A 25,309-nucleotide genomic window follows, 5' to 3' on the forward strand; every position below is an offset into this window, starting at 1 on the left:
CTGCAAGTCATGAAATCTGCAGCCGAAAATGGTAACTGAGCAGCAGAAAGAAAAAGTTTGGAGGATGCACCATGAAACTTTCCTGAAGTCACTGGATGGATGGACAAAGTCTGGACTTCAGTGACACTGAAACCATCCTGTCGGGATTCAGAAAGACCCGAATAATTCTAACTGGAACTGATGCTGAGTCTGACGACAGCGACACAGAAGAGTTTGCGGCGCTCTGTTTACCTCCAGAGGTCGAGGTCAAGTTGTTCAGAAGTGACACCGAGGATGAAGAATTGAATGGATTTAGTGATTTGGAGTGAGATGGAGAGTTTGTTAAACTTGTTCTGTTCTGTTGTTTATGTTATAGTTTATCTGAAGAACTGTTCATATGTGACGTTAACAGTCTGTTCTTCTCTCTTCTATTGTTATTACTAAAAATTCTCTATCAATTTCAAAATCAAGCCGATTTTATAAAATAAATTTCCCCCAAAAAGTGTGACTTATAGTCTGGGGTGACTTACATATATATTTTCTTTCTTCTTCATTGCACATATTGTGGCTGGTGCGACTTACACTCCGGAGCATCTTATAGTCAGAAAAATACGGTATGATCAGCTTGACTGGTTACAGCCTGAAAAAAGGCGTTTATGTTTATCTTTGAAAGTATTTATTTTGACTTTCCATCATATCTGAAATGTTGACTACTACAATTTACTCTCTTCAACACTCTCAGTATCTAACCTGTACTGTACCTCCCGTCTGTAAGGAGGCAGGTCGGAAGTTCTTTCACTTTGAGTCTCCTCAGACTGGAACAATCTGCCTCCATCACTGAGGTCTCCAACTTCTCTCAGCTCTTTTAGAACGACTCTGTTAACTTATCTGAAAACTGACTGTCACTGCTGTTGATTCTAGGAACACTGTGTTTATGTTAATGATTATGTGAGATGAAACTATGGGGGTTTTGTTACTTGTATGTATGTACATATATATGTGTGTGTGTCCATCCATCCATTTTCGTCCGCTTATCCGGGGCCGGGTCGCGGGGGCAGCAGCCTAAGCAGGGACTCCCAGACTTCCTTCACCCCAGACACGTCCTCCAGCTCCTCCGGGGGGACCCCGAGGCGTTCCCAGGCCAGTCGAGAGACATAGTCCCTCCAGCGTGTCCTGGGTCTTCCCCGGGGCCTCCTCCCGGTGGGACATGCCCAGAACACCTCCCGAGGGAGGCGCCCAGGAGGCATCCGGAACAGATGCCCGAGCCACCTCAACTGGCTCCTCTCGATGTGGAGGAGCAGCGGCTCTACTCCGAGCTCCTCCCGTGTGACTGAGCTCCTCACCCTATCTCTAAGGGAGCGCCCAGCCACCCTGCGGAGGAAACTCATTTCGAGCGCTTGTATCCGCGATCTCGTCCTTTCGGTCATTACCCAGAGCTCATGACCATAGGTGAGAGTAGGAACGAAGACTGACCGGTAAATCTTCAGCTCACCACGGGTCCGATACAGCGACCGCATCACTGCCGAAGCTGCACCGATCCGCCTGTCAATCTCCCGTTCCGTCCTTCCCTCACTCGTGAACAAGACCCCGAGATACTTGAACTCCTCCACTTGAGGCAAAGACTCCCCACCCACCCGGAGAGGGCAAGCCACCTTTTTCCGGTCGAGAACCATGGCCTCAGACTTAGAAGAGCTGATCTTCATCCCAGCCGCTTCACACTCGGCTGCAAACCGCCCCAGTGCACATTGCAGGTCCTGGTTCGATGAAGCCAACAGGACAACATCCTCCGCAAACAGCAGAGATGAGATCCTGTGGTCCACAAACCGGACCCCCTCTGGCCCCTGACTGCGCCTAGAAATTCTGTCCATAAACACAATGAACAGAACCGGTGACAAAGGGCAGCCCTGGCAGAGTCCAACATGCACCGGGAACAGGTCTGACTTACTGCCGGCAATGCGAACACAGCTCCTGCTCCGGTCATACAGGGACCGGACAGCCCTTAAGACGTCCTGTATTAGACTCTTTCACAGTTTTTACAGCTTTATCACTGAGGAAGTGTCGTCATCGTTTCAACTATTCACATTATGACAAAGTATTTCCAGAAGTTCATTTGATTATTTAATAAACAATATTTTCTCAAATGAGAGATGTCTTTCTTTATAAACTGATGAGCATTCCCTGTATACATTTAATCCCTTATCAATATAAAAATCCTTAATAATGTAAATTCCTTCACTGTTTTTGAAACTTTAAGGTCATTTAGGCTATTTTAGATATATCCCAGAAATATAGATGTGTGTCTCCACTGGGATCCACTGACACAAAGACACAGATGATCAGTAAAGTGCAGAAGAGAAGCCAATAACTGTGGTAATAATAATTATGTGTAAAATATTACAGACCATTGTCAGGCTGTTACTTGCATTTATTCATCCAAATCCACCAGATTATAGGAAATGATATCTGCTTTGCACAAGATCTTCTGAGGCGGTGGCCCCCAGACCCTCGTGCTTGAAAGAGGTGCACTACATCACACTTTGAAGAAAAAAAACCCCAACAGATTCAAAATATATAAGGAGCAGGCATTAAAAACATACATGTCTAGAACAACTAAGAGGCAGTAAGGCCATTTTAGGGTGACTCCATGGTAAAAGGTGCTGATGTACAGCAGGTTGTAATATGTAACCAAGTGGCTTTTGTGATTATTTTGTGATGAGGGTGTCACAGGTGTGACAAGGGTGTCACTGGTGTGATGAGGGTGTGCTCAGTCGTTGCCATGTTTGTAGTTTTCTGATATCAGAGTTTGGTAAATGTAGTTTAGACAGTCTCTTGTGTAAAGGGGACAGAAGTTTCTCCTGTGCCGTTGGGCCTGTACACTGATGAGTCTGTGTTAGGGATTGTGGAGGAGCATAGGCCATACGTTTGGCTCTGGGTGCATGTGGTTTGCAGGATAAATGAGTCTGTTTTGGTCATTGAATAATTCCTTTATGTGGTAATACTTTGCCCTGCAGCCTCACTCTTGCATCACTACTTCCTGCCCAGTTTGATCTCTCTGTGGTTTTTGTCGAGTTGCGCTAAAGTGCATCGATATGTAAAGATAAGGCATAATAAATATTAAAACAACACCACAAACTCAAATATTCTACATATGCAGATGTATGTATAGTTATACACAGATATTGTGAGTTATTTTCATCACACAGTAACTAAAATATTGTAAGACAGTAAACACCAGATATGCCACCTTTAAAGAATGGGTATTATACAAAAAAAGAATAGTTTTTGTATCTTTCTCCCATGTTATATTACCTTTGCTTCATCAAAAACCTGCCTGGAAGAGGTTTATGAGTAATCTACCACCAACACACAAACCACACAATAATACATAAATACACAAAACTACAAAAAATACTGTCAAATCTAACACTAGGTTCACTTGCATTCAGCTCATTTACTTTACTCACAGCTATGGATTTGTGGATCTTAATGATTGTGTTAAAGTAACAGTTACTTTCAGGGTGAAAAAAGCACTTTACTTGTCAGTTAGACTAAGATTAACTTGAATAAGATGAGTAACTTCAACAGTGATGTGTTATTGCCAAGAGTCCAGCTCCACTTTCTAGTCTGTTCTGCTCCTTCTTTTTCTTCCTCCCTGTTTTTCTTACAGCCACCGCTCATTCCCTGATCCTCCCAGGACGACTCTATATCCTCCCTCTGTTCATTCAGTCTGTGCTCAATTACACCTGTTCTCCTGTTTTGTTTCTTCAGTATTTTTGGAGTTCTAAGGTCGAGGGTCTTGGTTGAGTTGACATGGAATGACCTTTACTATTTTATTCTTACACACGTTATGATGTGTTTGAACTTAAGCTGAACAAAAGTTGTGCTATGTTTTTTTTTAGGGCCGGGCACGTTAATGCGTTAATTTTGCATTAACTAATTAAGTCATTATCACTGACAATTATTTTAACGCTGTTAACGCAGTTTTTATTATTTATTCATTTTATTGTAAACGTCTGTTTCTCACTGGCTTTTATTTTGAAAAAGTCCACCATAAGCGTTTCTTTAAGTTTGACGTCTTTTCTTTACACTTTTTTCACTTTTTTCTGACCACGAGAGATGCAACATGTCCGAGCCTCCACGAGCTGCGGGCCCGGCTGCGGGTTCGGGCACAGGCTCCGGCCGTGGGTTTGGCCGCAGCCTTTGGCCAGCTCTGGCCGGACCAGCCGTGCACTCTGACCTGAGCTTGTTTCTTTAGTTCAGTGCTGCAGGGGGAGTCACTGATTTACCCAGATACCATTGGAAGAAAAAATGTGATTGGTCCATTTCCATTCCATTATATTAACCCAAGAAATATCAGTCCAAGTTTATAACAACGATCTAGAAATTATTACTAGTCTAATGTTTATTACTCACTGTATAAAAAAATATTGAAAAAAATATATTAGTAGTACAAAAATTCATTCAATATTTTTTCTTGAGCCTTCACAGAACACCTTGAAGACTCTGAGGTTCCCCTGTGAAAGAAATGCTGTTTGCACAACAAATGTATGACTCTTTTATTTACATTTCCAATAAAAGTGCAGCTATATGCTACTTTTAAATTCATTAATTGGTTTTGTGTATAACATGAGCGATTAATCGTGATTAATTGCTCAAACTCATGCGATTAATGCGATAATTTTATTTATTTTTTTTTTTTTTTTTGCCCAAACCTCGTTTTTTTCAAAGACTAATAAATATTAAATCCTTGTGTATGTGATGCAGATCTAAATGGCATTATTGTAGCATAGAACCTGTTTTTAATCAAAGGTAAAGGTTCTTTATTTGTGATTCAGAACGAAATATGCTCCTATAGTCATCAAGAGAGATAAAAAAAAAAGCAATATTAAAAAGTGCATCAAAAACATAGCAGTTCCAACAGACAAGTACAAATAAAACGTGTGGAAAGATAGAGAGGCAGCCTAAACAGGAGTCTGTGTGCACAGTTCAAGAGTCTGACAGACCTCAGGAAAAAAGTTCGACTTCAGCCGAGATGTTCTGGCTCTGCTCCTCAGTCTCCTCCCAGAGAGCAGAGGAACAAACAGGAGGTGGGAGGGGTGCGAGGGGGTCGCCCATGATCCTGGAGGCACACTTCCTGCAGCGCTCCTCATAAATGTCACTGATGGCTGTAAAGTCACATCCAGTGATCTTCTCTGCACACGCTGTAGAACCTTCCTGTCCGGGACTGAGCAGTGGCCGTACCACACGGACTGTGTGATGGACTGGGTCAGCACACTCTCCACCCCACATCGATCAACGTGTGTACAGAAGTCACATTTACTTGCTCAACTGAAGGCAATGGGTTTCCATGGTTTTACCAAGTCAGATGAATTTATTCTTAAAGTAAAGGTGATCTTGATTCAAATGAGTTTGAATGAAACTAAAAGAGAACTCACTTTACAAACATGATTTCACAATTGGGGTCTTTATTTGACACATTGTTGTTGCAGTGCCTAAATCACCAACATGATGAACATTAATAACAGACCAATGAGGTAACTTCTTTCCCTGGGGTCACTCCCTAGCAACAGGTTTGATTGACAGCCAAACCACTGGTTCAAACAGGAAGGGGTGTTACCTTCAATAGCCTTGCTCCTGATTGGCTCTTTGGTTGCTATGATAACCTAGAGTGTGAGGCAGAATGCTCAATTCCGGTTCTGAGCTGTTTGAGGACAGTTTTACATTTGATGTCATATTTCCGTGTTTATGAGGAAAACCACAAAGGATCAATAGATAAGAACGTGTTAAAAACAGAACTCTCAAAAACCAGACTTAAATCTGGTGCAGACCAGACTCAGTCCTGTTTCAGACCTGGTTCAGTTCTGGTTCTTGGACATGTTCCTCAGGGTGCTGCTCCTGTCCCTCTGGTGTTGGGGTGAGTTCAGGCTCAGACTTTACTTGATGTAAAAAAAAAAAAAAAAAAAGGTCTCTATTAAAAGAATAAATTAAAAATCTGCTATTTTGAAGTGGTTTTAATTTTGAAAACTAATTTCTTATGTTAGTCTTAAGACAATTATTCATATAATTTAAATCAAATAATATTCAGATCACCTCAATCATTGTTGTGTTATCACATCAGTAAAGTTCTTTAAAAAGCACTCTACATGGCAGTCTGTGGTTTTGGCTGAATAACTTACGTGTTTGAAAACTGAGATAATTAGAGATGAGATGTTTTATTTACAATGAAGATAATGTCACAGGTTTGCGGCTTATTGTTAAATGTGCAGATTTCTTATGGCCTGGAGAAATTTAAAACTAATGGTTAATTTAAAAAAAATGTCATGGTTAACAAATGTTTTTATAATAACATAAGGTTACAATAATAAAATCCCTTGAAAAAAACTATCTCAAAGAGTACATAATGAAAACAAAGAATAAATAGACTAAAATCATAATAATATTAGGATTACTGTGAGAAAAAACACCATGATTTTATCATTGTTCATGATTATTGACCCCAGGACATTACAGAAATAAACAAACACTTTGGATTTCACTGTGACCTGTTTGACCTGTGTGAACTTTCTGAAGGATGGAGTTAGTTTGAGGTGACATAAGCAGGCAAAAAATGTGTAAAGAAAAACATTCTAATAGTCCAAAGAGGTTCATTTAACCTTCCTTTTTCATACCAGTTTGTTCTGCTCCCTGCGTTCTTCTTCAGAGTCATGTGATGTTGTTATGACGTGTTGGTCAGCTGATTTAAACAGGTTTTGGCGCTGTCTTCCTACGGGGGAGGCAGGACGACAGCGCCACCTGCAGTACAACTTCCCCAGGACAGTGTCTGATTTAGATCTGTTCATCAGTTAATCACTGAAAATACATTCTTCACTTGCTTCACTTTGGCTCCAGTCACCTCCATTCCAGAGTCTGGAACATTCTGATGACAGGATTTGAAAGTGTCTGTTGTGACCTGAATAATCACAGTTATCAGTGAACCTAATGTCCCCAAAGCAGCAAAAATGTGTGAGATTTGAGGATGTGGAATGATTTCCCATAAAGGACACTTTCACAGAGACACTTTCAATTTAGCTCATTACAGTGTGTCTTTATTTACTCTATATCCTCTAATGACTAGAATCAGTCATGTAAAAATATATTTCAGGTGTATTTATTCACAACAGCAGTGGTTCCCCCATGCGTCCGGCTCCTCTTGGTGGTGATTTGATTGTCACGCTGGATCCCTTTACCAACTCCCTTCCTTTTTGCCCAGTTCCATTCCAATCCTCTGTATATTTTCAGTTTCTAATATGACAACAGAAAGAAGCAAGAGATTTTTTTATTTTTTTTTGCCTCTTTTCATGTTTATGTTTTAAATGTCCCCGGAAGCACAAAAAAAGTATTTTATATGAAAACATGATGAAAAAGCTGTAATCCATTTTTTTCTTACATTTATGTGAGGAAATGACAAAGACAAAATGACCCACACTGTCATTTCAACATTGTGTGTGAATGCATGTTTCTGTTTCTAAATGAGGACAAGGAAACCTGTGACATCACTATGTCGAAATAAATAAACACAGAAGTGAGTAAAATGCGTGTTTTCATCTGAGATAAAGTATCTGTGAAGCACAGAGAACATTGCACCACAGTCTCTTCGTGTCCCTGTGGTTTTGGGCTCAAAACAGCAGACATTTTCTGTCCAGTTCTGTGTTATGTGACCAACAGATGTCATGTTACATGAACTCTATGTGCAGGGGTCCTGTGTGCAGGGGTCCTGTGTGCATGGGTCCTGAGTGCAGAAAACAACAGCTCAGCAGGTAAGAACCATTCAGCAACACACTCACACAGATCAGGACCAACTAATCTAACCAACAGCCTCCTCACTGAGAGGAGTGTGTGTGTGTGTGTGTGTGTGTGTGTGTGTGTGTGTGTGTGTGTGTGTGTGTGTGTGTGTGTGTGTGTGTGTGTGTGTGTGTGTGTGTGTGTGTGTGTGTGTGTGAGTCTATCCTAAAACCTGTCTCTGAGAGCAGGATCACCAGTGTGTGTCTCTTCTCTGCAGAGTCGTACAGTCTGAGGCTGGTGGGAGGAGCCAGTCGCTGTGAGGGGGAGGGGGAGTTTCAGAGACCAGGTCTGAACTGGACTACAGTGGGTCCATTTGACATGACTCTTGGGTTTGGGGCCAGACTGTGCTCGGTGCTAGACTGTGGCACTGTTCTGTCTGTGGGGCGTAATACTGGTCTAGAAAGAGAAGTTGTGATGGGTTATCCTCACTGTCAACAAACAGCCCTGATCCAGTGTTTTAGGACTGGATATCGCTCAGGAAGCAGTCTGCAGCTCCAGTGTTCAGGTGAGAACTAAGCTCCTATTGGCTCAGAGCAGTGATGTCACACATGTGTGCGTCCTATTGGTTCAGAGTGATGATGTCACATGTGTGTGCGTCCTATTGGTTCAGAGTGATGATGTCACATGTGTGTTCACAGACTCAGTGCGGTTGGTCTCGGGGTCCGGTCTGTGTTCAGGATCAGTGCAGATCTGGGACGGGTCCTGGACCGAGGTCTGTGACGGGGACTTGGACCAGCGGGGGGCAGAGGTGCTGTGCAGGGAGCTGGGCTGTGGGGCTCCTTCTCTCCTCCAGGGGGCGCTCTCTCCTCTGGGGCAGACGTTCCACTGTGAGGGCCATGAGTCTGCTCTGATGGACTGTCCCCGCTCCAACTCAAGCACCTGCTCCTCTGGAGCCACTGTCCACCTCACCTGCTCAGGTAAAGGGGCGGGGCTTCAGTGCTTAGGTAAAGGGGGCGGGGCTTCACTCTGCCTCTTGTCTGTTCAGAGCCGATCAGGCTGGTGGGAGGAGCCACTCGCTGTGCTGGGACAGTGGAGGTGAAACTCAGAGGAGAGTGGAGACGGGTGATTAGGGAAATATGGATCCTGGGAACCAGGAGCACACAGTTGCTGTGTGCAGAGACCTGGACTGTGGTTCTGCTGTTTATGGAAGAGAGAAAGATGATTTTCCACATAGTCCTGTGTGGTTGGTCTTATCTGACTGTGTGAAGGAGTCTTCAGTGAGAGGATGTGTCTTTGGTTCACACTCCTCTTCCTGGGGTCTGGAGGTGGTGTGTTCAGGTAAAAGTATGATCTTACATTTTTTTTTTTTTTTTTTTTTTTTTTGTCTCTGATGTTTTTCTAGTTGCTCCTGAGGAGTGTCAGGTGTAAAATATCTGATGTCCAATAAGAGTTTAGATCATACACACACACACACACACACACACGCACAAACACACACTCCTCTCCACAGATTGAACTGTCCAATCATGTGTCTCCACAGAGCTCCTGAATCGTCCAATCATTTCCGTGTCTGTGAGTGACGGGGCGTCCGAGCTCCAGCCTCAGGGGGTGCGGGTGCAGCTGGGCTCAAAGTTCAGGGTCAAATGCTTCCGTGGAGCCACAGTACCCGGGAGGCTCCTTCCGGCTCCTCTCTCCCGCCGCGCCCCCCGCTCAGAATCGCACCCTGTTCGCTGTCAATCACTCCGCCCACTTCCTGTTCTCTGACGCTGACCACACCCACAAAGGAAACTACACCTGTGTTTACCTCCTGCAGGTGTTCAACCACAGCTTCTCCTCTCAGAGCCACACACTCCAGCTCTCTGTGGGAGGTACGTCCAGATACAGACTCATGCACTTTGGTTTTGGTCCCAGTCCTGGTCCTGGTCTTAGTCCTGGTCTTGGTCCTGGTCTTGGTCCTGGTTCTGGTCTTGGTCCTGGTCCTGGTCTGATCTGGGTTCTTTTGTGTTGCAGAGTCAGACTCAGACCTGATCATCAGAGTTGTGGTGATTCTTCTGTTGAAGCTCCTGTACATCCTCCCAATGTCCTACTGCTACTGCAAGGTACTGACCATTAGACCTGGTTTAGTCCTTGTTTAGGGCTGGTATAGTCTTGGTTTAGTCCTGGTTTTCTTGGTTTTTTTTTTTTTTGTTTTTTTTTACTGTTTTTTGTGCTGTGTGCTGTTTTTATTTTATTTTATTTTTTCAGGTCAGAACCAGGGCGGCGCTAGAGAGAGGCCCGAGCAGTGAGTGAGACCAGTTCAGATCTGAGTTGGTCCTGTTTCAGATACAAGTGACAAATCAGCCAATTATTAGCACCATTAGTATCATTAGTGTTATTAGTATCATAAGCAGTGTAGGAGCTATTTGCTTATTTAATTTATTCTAAAATGTATTATTTTTGTGTGTCGATGAGTTTACTCATTTAGTTTTGTATAATATATTTTTTGCTATGGTAATATTATGTTTGTTAATTTGTTTAGTCTAATTTGGTATTATTTACCTTCAGCATCTTTTCTGTTTTGGTTGAATCTACGGGGCACCTAGTGGATAAAAGAGGGTGGTACAGGTCGACCAGAGTGCACTTGGGTGGGTCTATGGTTTTTACCAGTCGACAGGAGAGGCAGCAGATGTAGGTCTTGATCATGTACATTGTTGTTTGCCTGTAAAACTGTAATAAACCGTGGAAATTGATTTAGTTTTTTCCTTCACTGCGTAAACCACATTAGCCAGGCTGGCGCCACCTAGTGCCTCCATTCAATTTCATTTCTCTCCAGCGACTCGGTCAGGAATCAAAATACACTAGACGGTTTGCAAGAACCTCTTAAGTTGTAGACCGTGCACCGACCAATAGGCTGTGAGCTGTGAAGCCATGACGTCAAACTCGTCGCGTCTGTCTGTGTCCCTTTAGTGGAACAGCACAACAGAAAACAAAGCATCGAGATGGATGTAGACAAAAACAGACATTCTGTGTTGGCAACGATTCCCTAGATCGAGGATTTAAAACCAGAACAAAGAGAATGTTTTGTGAGTTTTATCAAGGAGAAAGACGTTACTGCCCTCTTTCCTACGGGATTTGGCACATTACAAACGTCACGACCAAATAACAGTGATTGGAAAAATAAAATTAAATAAAAAATCTGCCTAAAAAGGTGTAACCTGCCTAATATCGAGCGAACGAATCCCACAGCTGCAAGGTCAGACAGTTTCCATGAAGTGAAACCGGCTGATGAATAGAGCTAAAACCACATCCCCATGGTGCCCAAAAGTGATTATTTGAGTTATGTTTAGTTCTGAGTTTGCTCACCACTTATGTTTGTTACTTTTCTGTGACAAATAGTCACTAAAAGCATGTTTTGTTGTATTCATTAACTGTCGTAAGTTAAATAATGCCAATCTGTCTGTTTTCTTGTATGTATGTTTATAATAATGTGTTTGTATTTTTGCAATACATTTAATAAAAAATAAATAAATACATTTTAAAAAATGAATTAGCAGATTTGTCCTGTTTTTCACTCTGAGCATGTCCAGATATGGTGGCTCTGCAGTTGCTGTAGTAACTGTACCTTGGGCAAAACCCTTGTTTAAGTTGTTTCAGACAAATATTGTGATTTAAAATGTCTAAATTATAACATAAAGAGCTATGGGGGTCAGAGGTCAGAACTGTAGACACACACAGGTCTGACTGAGCGCCTGTTTACACCAGAACGCTTGTGGGTAAAAACAGCAAAATATTTTATCAGAAGTGCCTTTTGTTTAGAAGGTGACGACGTTTTTGGGGCTTAAAAATGCAAAAATCTGAAACGACCCTCCAGAGTGGAAAAACTGTAGCGTTTCCGTCTACACTTCCCAAGATGCAAAACTCTGATCAGATGTGCTCAGGTCATGTACGTGTTTACGTCACATACATACAGTACACAGAAACAATGTGTCGGATCATTTCCATGCGTCGGACCTTCAGGTTGCTCTGGCAGCTCTTATAAACTTACAGGAGGCTCGGTTGGTCGCAGGCGAGTCAGATGGATATGGATGAGACCTGGAGAACTGGTCAGTAGTGGGACAACTTTAAAATGTGTGCCATGAAATCTTCCGTATGTCCAAAGATGCCCTTGTTGCTTTAAGTAGAAACATACCCAATCCAATTCCACACACTTTTGCGTCACCGTCTGCACGCAGATTTCCTCCCAAAAATGCTCGTCTAAACGTGGAATAAAAGGTGAAGACGCGACACCACTTCCTCTGTTCAGACCCTCATCATATAAACATAGACTGAACCTAAACCCAAACCTTCATCCAAACCAGAAACTTAAAGGTCCAATGCGTCACTTTTCTTTGGGAGGGTACACCACATGCTGGTCTCCATGTACACGTAACTGTTCAGCTCGGAATGTTTCACAGTGCGGCATTAAACTTATCTGTGTTTAATGCAAGATGAGACAATCAGGCCAAGGTACAGATGAGTTCTATGGAGAGACGAGTCCGTTCACACAGGAGTGCATGTTGTTAAAGGATCTCTAAGCTCTCTGAACAATAGAATCACCTCCCACCCACCCAACTCCCACCCAAAAGTTACACAATGCACCTTTACCCCATTTTAACCCAAATCCTAACTTTAAACCATGTTGTTAATCAATAAAGAATGTTTTCATGGCCTAATGTTTGTCAATGTGTGTGTGTGTGCGTGTGTGTGTGTATGTATGTATGTATGTGTATGCATGCATGTATGAATGTGTGTGTGTGTGTGTATGTATGCATGCATGCGTATGTATGTATGTATGTATGGGTGTGTGTGTGTGTGTGTATGTATGTGTATGTATGTATGTATATATGTATGTATGGATGGATGTGTGGATGTGTATGTATATATGTATGTATGTATGTATGCATGTGTGTGTATGTATGTATGTATGCATGTATGCATGCATATGTATGTATGGATATGTATGTATGTATGCATATGTATGTATGCATGTATGTATGTGTATGTATGTATATATGTATGGATGTGTGTGTATGTATGTATGTATGTATGTATGTATGCATGTATGTGTATGTATGTATGTATGTATGTATGTATGTATGTATGTATGTATGCATGTGTATGTATGTATGCATGTATGTATGGACGTGTATGTATGTATATATGTATATATGTATGCATGTATGTATGGATGTGTATATATGTATGTATGCATGTATGTATGGATGTGTATGTATGTATGTATGTGTATGTATGTATGTATGTATGTATGTATGGATGTATGTATGGATGTGTATGCATGTATGTATGTGTGTATGTATGCATGTGTATGTATGTATGTATGTATGTATGTATGTATGTATGTATGCATGTGTGTGTATGTATGTATGTATGTATGTATGTATGTATGTATGTATGTATGTATGTATGTGTGTATGCATATGTATGTATGCATGTGTGTGTATGTATGTATGTATGTATGCATGTATGCATGTATGTATGTATGTATGTATGTATGCATGTGTATGTATGTATGTATGTATGTATGTATGTATGTATGTATGTATGTATGTATGTATGTATGTATGTATGTATGTATGTATGTATGTACATGTATGCATGTATGTATGTATGTATGTATGTATGTATGTATGTATGTATGTACATGTATGTATGTATGTATGTATGTATGTATGTATGCATGTATGTATGTATGTATGTACATGTATGTATGCATGTATGTATGCATGTATGTATCTTGTGTTACGTGTTGTTGTGGACAGTTATGTGTGAACTGTATGTTGTATGTTTTTGGTCCCTTTTGAAAATGAGATGTTGCATCTCAAGGGGTTTTCCATGAACACATTCACATTCACAGTAAGAGAGCAGACCACATACACTTCATTTAAGGTTCAAATGGAGGGATTTTTGCCATTTTAAATAGATAAATAAGTGCTGCCTGCTGTGGTCACTGTCATTTCAATGTCACACTGTACTGCCCTCGCTCCTAGTGAAGAAAAAAAAAAAAAACAGTTTCAGGTTTGTGATGAGGTAGCAACATTATAACAAATATTAGAAAATAGCCTAATGTGGGTCTTTTTTTGGCACAAAAGTTATGTCCTGGGGTAAAATAAAAATAGAGCCGGTAAAATAATGTACTGTGTCATCTGCTGCCTGGTGATGTCAGCTCTGCTCCGGAGCATTGTTCAGTTCCATGTCTCTTCGTGTACAGCGTGCACACACACACACACACACACACACAGCCACACACACACACTGGTAGCCTACAGCTGTACAGTGCGTTCTGAGCTGCTCTGACTGTCGACTGCTCTATGGTCTCATTTCGTGTGTGGTGTTTGGAAATGACTCCTGGCTCAGTGCACTCACATTTCTCTCATGGTTGCTTCCAGAGGGGCCATCTTTTTAATGTCGACACTTACTACAACACTGTCTGTTAAACGGCTGTTTAACACAAGTTTGGGGAGTTTTGTTGTAAGCTCCTGTAATACAATTTCTGAACCACTTTTGGACATCATTATGTAAAAATAAAATAAATAAAATAAAAGAATTTTGATTTCTTATTTTGGTGAAGTTTATAGTTTAACTTCCTGGTTAGACAAGAGTTGCAGGAATGACATACTGTAACAGGGTCAGTCCTATGTTCCCTCATTTCTAAGATTTTTTTCTATTTTTCTCAAAATGAAACTCTAATTCAAGTCATTTTTATTTTTAAACCGCATTTAAAGGGATGATTCAGAGTCATTTCAACCTCAGGTCCTTTGCATCATGACCTCTACATCACATCTGAAGAATTGACTTGGATTTAACTGAAGGCCAAATTGGGAGAAATTAGATCAAATCTGATGCAAATTGATGATAAAGGAAATGTGGGAATATAGGGCCTAATTTAGAATTTAAAAAAACAAAACAAAAAAACTTAGAAATGAGGGAATATAGGGCTGTGGGAACATAGAGAACATAGGCACACTCCCATTGTAATGATATTATGAACAAGGCCCAAAACGTGTTTAAATTGCCCAATAGTTATGATTAAACTAATACAAATAAAAGACAATGACCTCTGTTTTGTTAAATCTGTCAGAAAAATCCTTCCTTTGTGTGGATTGTTGCTACCTCTTATGTTTGTGTTTTTTTTTTTTTTCTCTTTTTAGTTTTATCCACAAACTGCCTTTTAACTCATGATAAATCATTACCATTGCCGTATACGCACTTTTAACAATGGGATTTGAGTGTGTAAGTAAATAATAATGTAGAGAATGTAGAAAGTGGTAATGTGGACTCAGACAGTTGATACTTTGCAGCTGATGTCAACATTCCCTTGGGGTGTGATGCTAAATAAAGGCTTTGCATTGTCTGAAACTCTATTACTGAAGTTGAACTTTAATCTGAGTTTTATTTTAACACAATTTAATAAGAAAAAAATGGCTTAGTTGGAACTACAACAGGTGAGCTGATCAGTGCTGTTAAACAAGTCCCCCCACATAAAATTACAGTTGTAAACTAGCCACCATTATCCAACTGTTTTTTCACTCTCACCTTTTTGCTGAAAATTGAACTCCTAAACTGGACCACAAATGCTTAGAAATGTGATGATTAAATCTATTCTGTATTTTTGTTGTGTTTTCAGACAAAATGTGCACATTGTGTCTCTGTTCGAGCATGGAAACCCGACCAAAGTCCAATGGGATCCATCAGAACCAAAATATTTAGAACTTCTGTTGGGTTTCGAGTTGGACTCAGACACATGAGCACATCAGCTGTTTCCTGTCTACAGTAAAACCACTCACTCTGAGACTCTGAAGTGTTCAAAAGATGAGAGCTCTGCACTTTAGATATAAGTCAAAAGTGTGTTATTTTTATTTATAAAATGTTGTGCAATATGGGACTATGTGTCTCGGCTGGTGTGTCTGGGGTGAAGAAAGTCTTGGAATCCCTGCTTAGACTGATGCCCCCGTGACCCAGCCCTGGATAAACTGAAGAAAATGGATGGATGGACTTTTTAAAGCATAAAGTACACACAAAGTAGAGTCACGCAGGAAGTAGAGTCACTATCACTAATCTGCAGCTTCACCTCAATCTGTGCACTGTGTGGATGTAAACAGACACACGTTAACTACTCATGTTTTTACTTTAATGCCTCAAACTGGATTCACAGCTCTGTTTTGTGGACTGGACGTCATTAATTGCAGAGGACAATTTCTATGGATAAAGTGGATGAGATGCTGCACTTTAACTTTACCACTTTTCGAGAGGTGAGGAATAAAATCTTATTACTTTCAATATCCTCTGTGTCTTTAGGCCTGTGAAAATAGTATGATTTGAATTGTGTCTGGTTAGGATTTGGACACAGACATGCTGCTCTGTCAGACGTGGGCCGGGCTCGGACAGAAACATTCAGCCCGATCCTCTAGTCTCCGTGGTAACAGCTGAACATTCCACCATAGGGATACATACGTGATAATGAAGGTGAAAGAACTTCTCTTCTGATCTTTAGAATTTAAAGATTCCATAGACATACCATAACATAAAGGTGACCCACGCCGTTTCACCGTAGCACACAGCACATTTAGATTGTATTTTTTTTAGATGTATTTACTGCTGAAAAGAAGTCTATTTTTTAAATGTACTGTTATTTTTATTATCACTAGAAAGTACAGAGCCATGGGCAAAGATTGGAGGCAGAAATAAATTAGAAGTTGTTTTTTTTTTTACACCAAACACTATCAAACTGTCCTGGTTACAGACGTCACAGCCAATGAAATGTTTCACATTGCAGTTTACAGCTTCCAGCATCAATTAATGTTCGTGGATGGATTTGCTAGTTCATTATAACTCATATATAACCCACTGTCTGTAACCAGGACAGTTTGATAGTCTTTTGGTGTAAACTGGGACATTTCAGTGTCCTGAGGAACGTTTGGTCACATTTCATGTGAGAAATGCAGCAGAGATGAAGGTTAAGACTGACTGATGCTCGATGTGGCTGTAATCGTGAATGTTTTAATCGAAACATGCAGAAAACGGCGATATTTGGCTCCACTATGTTTCTACTAAGACAGGGGTGCTCAATACATCGATCACAATCTACCAGTCGATCACCAAGGTCATGTGGGTAGATCTTAGTTCTCGTCTCGGACTCGAGTTTGGACTCGGTCTTGTCTCTCACTCAAGGTCTGACACTCAACAAGTGTGATCATATTTCATTACGGCCGCTGCTGTTGGTAATAAACTTGTAGCGGGTGCAGGAGCGTGTGGGGCGTCTCAGTGCAGCCTGTGCGCTCATTTGAAACCTGCGGAGACTCTACGGCACATCACAAACACACACGCTCCCTATGCACGGCTCGTCTGCAACAGCGTGTGCCCTCGTGTACCAGCGTGCATCACAGGGCAGGTTCAACTTCCTAAACATCCTACCTGTCCATCTGCCTCACGTCAGCACGCCGCCCCTCGCCTTTTCACGCTCTCGCTCCTTCCTGCGTACAGCGAACACAAGCCCCTCCCACAGTGCGGCTGATTAGAAGAGCAAGACCAAACGTGAAGCAAAAAACAGTCTAAATTTGTGTTCCAGTGTTGGCACAAAGCAGGTCTACAGCATAGAGTGGATCTACAGAACAGACCTACTGCCACATTTGGCTGAAGTTTGTCTAACAAAAGTGCACAAATGCATCTGTGTTTGTCACGATGTGCGTTTGGTTTGGTAAACGTGCAGAGGCTGGTAAATATCACTGCAAAACCAGAAAAGAATGTAACTCCAGTTTGGAACTTTAAAAAACAGGTTTAAAAATCTTCCTTCACTTTTTTCACAGTTTTGTGTAAAGTGCCAGAGGAAGTTCTCTTAAAGAAGAGGTTCTCAAACTGTGGGTGAGGGTCCAAAAAAGGGGCACAGAGTGTTTCAGTGCAGTTTGCTTGGCTTTGTATTAGGTAGATCATTTTGACTTGGTCATTTTGTAAGTAGCTCACATGCTGAAAAAGTGTGAACTCCTCTGTACTAAGACATAGGTGCAGTTTCCCGTTCAGGGGAGGTGTTTCTACACAATATTACACAGCAGCATTCGGTTCCTCAATTCAATGTGGCAAGACAAGACATTTTTACACTAAATTTGAATGAACCCACTTGTTGATCGCTGTTGTCGCTCCTTGTTGTGTCATTACTCTGTTTTTACCCTCTGCTACAAACTTAAACATGCACAGTCTTGATCTTGATCGATGTTTCTTCTGCTTCATAAATAATGTCTGTGAAGTGATGATGTATTTTTGACAGTAAAGTCCCGTCTGTGAATTTGTATTCGTACTGATGAAAAATTTTCATTTTGTGATTGTAATTCTTGACGTCGTAACTTTTCAGTTCGTATTCTGATGGATAAATACACACAATATATTTTATGTACGACTGGACTCATTGGAGAGTTTATGAATATTTATTTTATGCGCAACTCCAGCCAAATATGCACGGATTTCCCAAACACGCACGGATTTCTATTCTATGCGCATGAATATTTCTGAAATCTTTCTTACTCCATAGAGAAGACACTACTATAACGTGGTTCTGAAAAGTCCATTTTGCAGACTAGATGTCAGGATACTAATAGTGCTGCAAAACATGAATGAACTCTTATTTCTGTCACTCTATCTTTATTCATGTTGTGTACAGACTGCACATGCCCCTGTGAGTCTGTGACCGTGCATGTCTTATCATTCTTCTGAGCAGACGGGACGCACACAGACTGTCAAACATCCATAAAACATACACCGCACACTTATGGAAATGCCACCGTAAAGTGCATGTCATTTACCCTACTCCTGCTCCTGTATCCCATGGTCATAATATTCCAGAGTGAATCCGTGTTTCTTGATCTCTGTGAAAGCAGCAGCGTCTTGTTTAAAGAAGTGCTGGTTATTGTTATGTTATGTGCACTAAGCAAACATGCCGTCTACTCAGATGGAAGCAAGACCGAACATGTAATAAAATAAAAACAGTGGATGGTGTATGTATGCGTGCATGTGTGTGTGTGTGTGTGTTGCCTGAGCTTTTATTGGTTTAAAATTGAACTACAATCACAACTGAGCCTGTGTCACCACACAGACCGGGAGCCAGGTTCACCCCTCAGGATGTTTTGTGCTACCTTTTTTTCACTATTATTTCCTGTTATATTATATCTTGGGCCATCATGAGTTGATAGGGACCAACCCTCAGGGCCCAAAAAACACACTTTTTAAGAAGAGCTATTTGCGAAATTATGTAACTGTAAATATTAAGGTACTGTAACCACATACATGGTCAAATAACCCTAAAATTTGGCATGGTGTATCCTGACACATGGGGGAAACTAGCAGAAAAACATTCTGGGGCTTGCTGTCTTTCTACTGTCAAATATCACCCTCAACATACCTCAAAAGACAAAAAAAAGTCTGTCGGCCTGACAAATTGTCAGCAAAAGTGATCATTTTCAAGCATTTTATTGCATATATCACTGCCTCAAATGTACATGAAAAACTTCCGAAGTTTATAAGCTTCAATTTAAGCCCAAGATGACCTTTGTATCTGGAGGGAAACAGTTGGTATGACCAAAGTTCTTCACTGTACCTCAAATCGGCAGAAGGCAGAACTTTCAGGCATTACCGTTACTTATGAGATCAAGCAGGATTTTTTTAATAGAAACAATATTTGAAAAGAGTTGATTTATGTACTGCTGTACTATATGAAGAGAATTACATTAAAAGTGAATAATATTAAAACTCCAGGTGGACAGGGCTCAGGGTCAGAGCAAACTATGGTAACCAGGTTACACACACAAACACACACAACCCACACACAACCAACCAACATCCTAACTCTTCATGCAACATCCCATCAGAAGTTATTTTCCAAAGACAATTTAATTAAGATTCAAATAAAGCCTTCACCTGCAGAGAGAGGACACAACCAGGTTTTCCTTATTCTCAGTATAAGAGACAGTGTCAGCAGTCACCTCCAGTCTCTCTAAAACCTTCAAATCAGGTGAGACATCTCGGGGTAATAATAGACTCAGACTTGACCTTTAACAGCCACATCAAATCAATAACATCTGCTGCCTTTTACCATCTAAAAAACAGAAAAAATAGAAAAAAAATCAAAGGTTTACTGTCTAAAGCAGACTTAGACAGACTTATCCATGCGTTTGTCTCCGGTAGGTTAGACTACTGTCTCTCACTGGCTCCAAACAAGCTGTGAGAGGCTGCAGAACATCTAGAACGCTGCAGCTCGGGTCCTTACTCCTGAACTAGGAAGTCCGAGCACATGAGTCCTGTGCTCAGGTCTCTGCACTGGCTCCTGTGGCTCAGAGACTTTAAAGCAGCTCTGCTTGTACAAGTCTCTCCATGGCCGAGCACCAAAGTCCATCTGTGACATGTTAGTGTCATATGAACCATCTCACACTCTGAGGAGCTCAGGGACCGGCCTCCTGCTGGTGCCCAGAGTCACGACTAAACAAGGGGAGTCAGAGTTTTAGATTTACGCAGCTAAAACCTGGAACAGTCTTCCTGAACATGTCAGACACACTCGACTTTGACTCAAAACATTGTTTAGCTGCAGATGACTAAAAGGTTTTCATTCTTCATGTCTCTCTCTCTCTTTAATTTTATGATGATTATTTATGTTTTGACATCTTTGTATTCTGATTTTAATGTATGTCTTGGGTATGAATGGTGCTATACAAATGGACTTACCTTGCTTATGGACAGGTCATGGCTCATGTGAAGCTCAGAGTCTCCAGAATTCCCTCCCTGAGCTGCAGAGGCTGCACTAGCACTGACTCATGACTGGGGTTTAGGGAGTGACCATTCAGATCAGAGAGAGACATTTAGTGTTTAAACCAAGTGGATTTGAGCTCTGTACCTGGCAACCCAAATGAGAGAGTCATTCTGCTTGAGGCTCCTTCTGCTTTCACATCATTCTCTAAAGAAAGTTCTACAATTTACCATCACTTTTCCATCTGTGATTTGATTAACAGTGAATATATTTTATACCATTCATGAGTTCACATCATTTTCATAATCATGTGCAAGATTATAACAGAATATATAGTGAACACAATTTCTATCACCTGTGATCCATGTTGAGCAGTATGTTGGAGTATTTGAATGATCTCTCCCAGGCTCTATTCAGAACCCTTTTAGACTTAGACAAACTTTACTGATCCACAAAGGAAATGATTTGGACAAAGGAGCTCAGACATCACAATAAATATAATAACAAAGCATAAAAGGGAAAATATAAAATAGTACAGCTGTAAGTTCAATGCTCAGCCCACAAGTCTGAAAACATTCTGTCATCCCAGTACTGGAAAATCTTGCAAAATCAAGGGAGTTATTACCTGCAGCACCAACAATGTGATCTGTATGTTGAAATGTCCATGTGGGTTGGCATACATTGGTAAAACAACTAGACCACTAAAAATTAAACAGCCTGGTCGAGGTGACGATGTGAGTGCCATTCTTTTAAAAACGGAGGCATTCTGGATTTACACTCTGGGGACTCTGGCTCCAAAAGGTCTCAATGAAGATTTTTGACCTAAGACCGTTTTTGTGACTCAAAATGTTGATATGATCGCTCCAGTCTGAGGCTGTGTGTGACCTACAATGATACTTCCATTTCTACAGTGCTGATGCAAATATTATTGTCTTGTCTTTTTTTTTTTTTATGTGTATACAGTATGAATAGTAAAGAGTGCAAATATGTCTAACTGTGATAAACCAATACACCACTTCTGTTAGTTCTGTACTAAAGATTCGATTCAACAATTGTGATGAAAAACTTTTATTGGGTCACATGGTGGGTCTGGAGACTGGACCTTGGCCTATTTATAACAGGTGTGGAACTGAGGCTTGGCCCCAAATGTCACATTGTGGGGCCAATGAAATTAAAATAAAAAAAATTGGGAGTTTCAAAGAACTGCAGATTGCTTTCCCTTTTTTTTTTTTTTTTTTTTTTTTGTACTATTTTTGTCTTTGGATTCAGCACACAGTTGCTTTTTTGTTGTCCGTGCATGTACTGTGGCCTAGTGCCCCAGCGACTAGGTCAGGAATCAGAATACACTAGATCAGGGGTGTCAAACATATGGCCTGGGGGCCAGATCCAGCCCTCCAAGACCTTTAATCTGGCCCTCGGCTGATTTTCTACTAAAATATTTGAATAATATTTTCTATTAAAATATTATTAATTTTTTGTGGTGTTTCTCACATTGATTGGCTGGTGCCCGAACTTGCACTGGGTTTTTTGTAAACCATCTAGTGCAGAAGTGTCAAACTCATTTCATTCATTCATTCCAGGGGTTGTATCCAACTTATTTTGATCCCAAAGGGGCCGGATCAGAAAACTTACAGCATATAAACCCCAGAAATAACAATAAGTTCAAATATTTGTGCAGGGAAATACAAATTTATCACAGAAATCTTTTTTAATTATTATTTTTTTTTTATTTACAAAATATTATAATATTATGAACAACCTGAAACTTTAAGAAAAATACAATTTCAGCACAATGTTTTAACATGAACTTGTATGTAAATAGGAATAAGTCAATTTTTGTTGTAAAATCCTGCACTCGGCTCCACTTTTCTCATGTTGGACATTTTTCTGATGAGGGGGTCACGGTCAACAGTCAAAACGATCGTCCTTTAAGAGCGTTTGGAAAGAGACAAGTCTTCATTTGTGCTGCTCTGGTGGGAGGGGCCACGTACAGAGACGCTGGAGACGCTGCTGTGATAAACACCACAGAAAATTAACAAGATTTTAATAGAAAATATAATTAAAATATTTTAGTAGAAAATCAGCTGAGGGCCACATTAAAGTTCTTGGAGGGCCGGATCCGGCCCCCGGGCCGGATGTTTGACACCTGTGCCCTACAACTTCACAAACCTGATGGAATGTGCAGTAGTTGGTAGATGGTAATGTGACAGCGCACTGAAGAGGGGGTGACTTAGCGTGGAGAGCAAAGCGGGGGGAAACTTCAGCGCGTCAAAAAGTGAAACTGAAACTTCCTGGACATGTTAATACATTGCATTTCCAAAACAATAATCGTTAACATGGTGAAGTAAATATGCAATTTGTTACCAATGAATGCCTCGGAGAATTGTAATAGTCTCTCTGCTTCTGTCGAGAATGAACACTTTCTCAGAATGATTGACACGTATAATAACAAACTGTGCTTCGTCTGATCCCAGGAAAGATGACTCAAAGTGGATACGGCTGGAACAGTGCGTACAGCAGATGTTATTGTGTGTGTTTGGGAAATAATTCTTTTGGCAGCGTTCTCATACAGAAATAAAAACAGCACGTACCAGCTCATAAAACCCCGAGCGGAGTCCAGCTGCCCCCGTCACATTCTATTTGTCCCTAAACCCCGGTTATTAACGCAGGCTGTGTGTTCTTTGGTGGTTTGGTCGGCTCGAAAGATGAGATGAATATTTATTAAAAAACAGCTCATTATATTTAATAAACTGTACGATTCTGAAGCGTTGGAGAGTTTCTAACCCCAGAACCGAAAAGGCCGTGACCTGTGCGCATTAGAATTGATACAGTTTTCAAATATTCAGCCATCGTTTATATGCCCCTGCAGCTCCTCAGTTTAAAACAGACCTATTCTGCAAAATGGACTTTTTAGAGCTTGTGCTTCACGTTTACCCTGTGAAGTTGTATTTGGTGTGATTCATATTATGCTCGTGTGAAGTGCAGTTATCCATCAGACGTGATAGGTAGATTTTATTAATGCACATTTAGTAGAAACATTTCACACAGATAGAAAACAAAAAAATGACACATGCAGAGAGAATGAGAAATCTGTGTATCATCCATTTTTCAAAATAAAACCTAAAATAATGGGCGTTTCCCATTTCTGTTGTGGTACTGGACTTTTGCACCGCATACTAAACCAGGACTAAACCAGGACTAAACCAGGACTAAAACAGGTCTAAACCAGGACTGAACCAGGACTAAACCAGGACTAAACCAGGACTAAACCAGGACTAAACCAGGACTAAACCAGGACTGAACCTGGTCTAAACCAGGACTAAACCAGGACTAAACCAGGACTAAAACAGGTCTAAACCAGGACTGAACCTGGTCTAAACCAGGACTAAACCAGGTCGAAACCAGGACTAAACCAGGACTGAACCGGGACTAAACCAGGACTAAACCAGGACTGAACCGGGACTAAACCAGGTCTAAACTATGACTAAACCAGGACTAAACCAGGTCTAAACCAGGTCTAAACTAGGAAAAAACAAGGACTAAACCAGGTCTAAACCAGGACTAAACCAGGTTCAAACCAGGTCCAAACCAGGACTCAACCAGGACTAAACAAGGACTAAACCAGGTCTAAACCAGGACTAAACCAGGTTTAAACTAGGACTAAACCAGGAATGAACCAGGTCTAAACCAGGACTAAACCAGGTCCAAACCAGGTCCAAACCAGGACTCAACCAGGACTAAACCAGGAGTAAACCTGTTTCAGTCCTGATCTGGTCCCGAGCTCAGTCCTGGTCTCAGTCCTGGTTTGGTCCTGGTGTCAGTCCCCGTCTGGTCCAGGTCTGGTCCCTGGTTACTCCTGGTTTAGTCCTGGTTTAGTCCTGGTTCAGTCCTGGTTTAGACCTGGTTTAGACCTGGGTTAGTCCTGGTTTAGTCCTGGTTTAGTCCTGGTTTAGACCTGGTTTAGTCCTGGTTTAGACCTGGTTTAGTCCTGGTTTAGTCCTGGTTTAGACCTGGGTTAGTCCTGGTTCAGTCCTGGTTCAGTTCGGCATCGCAGTTTAAGTCATGTAAACGGGAAACGGCCATTATCCGTTTTTTCCATTATTCAGATAAATTGAAAACACGAATCGTTACACTTTTTTTTTTTTTTTTTTTTGGTTTTGGAGACAAATAATGAAGAAAATATTTGTCTTATTATTATTTTTTTTTTAATTATGAAAAATTAATGAACGAATGACACAGATTATGAGAAGATCTTTTCAGTCTCATAAGATCACCTCCCTAGAAACATAATTGTATGTTTATAGGGAGTTGACTTTCAGTAGTCTAAATATTAAATATAATTAGAAATCAATGTTTGTTTTGTCTTTTTAAAATAATCCAGTTAAGAAATGATGACTAAATGATTCCAGAGGGTGGACCTTCTGAACTTGAGTGTTCTTTGATTTGTGAATGTTCTGCATAAGGGAAGTGTTGGTGTGAACATCTGAAGAGAACATGAAAAAGCTGTCAAAAGATCTGGATAAAACATTGGACAAATACATAGACTTATACATGAACAGACAAATAGAATATACATTGGTGTAGGTTCAAAGCTGTTTGTCGTGATGTTGTTTACGTGGACGTCAGCTCCCACTGGACACTGCACTTCAATAATGTGATCCAGATTATGACATAATGGTTGACAGGTGTCAGAGAATATAAGTGTACAGCAGACACAAACACAGGCTTTAAAGTCCCCACTAGTCATGTTTCCATCACTTTATTATTAATGCACATTTGTAAAAGTTGTAGCAAAACTGCAAGTTC

General features: G+C 40.8%; 1 protein-coding gene and 1 long non-coding RNA gene across 2 annotated transcripts; both read left to right on the plus strand.

Moving 5' to 3' along the window:
• Positions 1-5,811: 5,811 nt before the first annotated feature.
• LOC129410288 (scavenger receptor cysteine-rich domain-containing protein SCART1-like) lies at positions 5,812-8,962 on the plus strand. Its single transcript, XM_055157970.1, has 6 exons — positions 5,812-5,893; positions 7,728-7,775; positions 8,018-8,305; positions 8,439-8,717; positions 8,786-8,862; positions 8,951-8,962. The coding sequence occupies exons 1-6, from the start codon at positions 5,854-5,856 to the stop codon at positions 8,960-8,962; spliced, it is 744 nt and encodes a 247-aa protein (XP_055013945.1). The 5' UTR covers positions 5,812-5,853.
• Positions 8,963-8,992: 30 nt separating this feature from the next.
• Positions 8,993-10,083, plus strand: LOC129410320 (uncharacterized). The gene is made up of 4 exons (XR_008632816.1): positions 8,993-9,078; positions 9,281-9,608; positions 9,751-9,839; positions 9,985-10,083. It is a non-coding gene; the product is annotated as an uncharacterized LOC129410320 (long non-coding RNA).
• The last annotated feature ends 15,226 nt before the right edge of the window (positions 10,084-25,309 follow it).

Source organism: Boleophthalmus pectinirostris, unplaced genomic scaffold (genome assembly GCF_026225935.1).
Source record: "Boleophthalmus pectinirostris isolate CB_2022bp ecotype Guang Dong unplaced genomic scaffold, ASM2622593v1 HiC_scaffold_22, whole genome shotgun sequence".
Classification (NCBI taxonomy): Eukaryota; Metazoa; Chordata; class Actinopteri; order Gobiiformes; family Gobiidae; genus Boleophthalmus; species Boleophthalmus pectinirostris.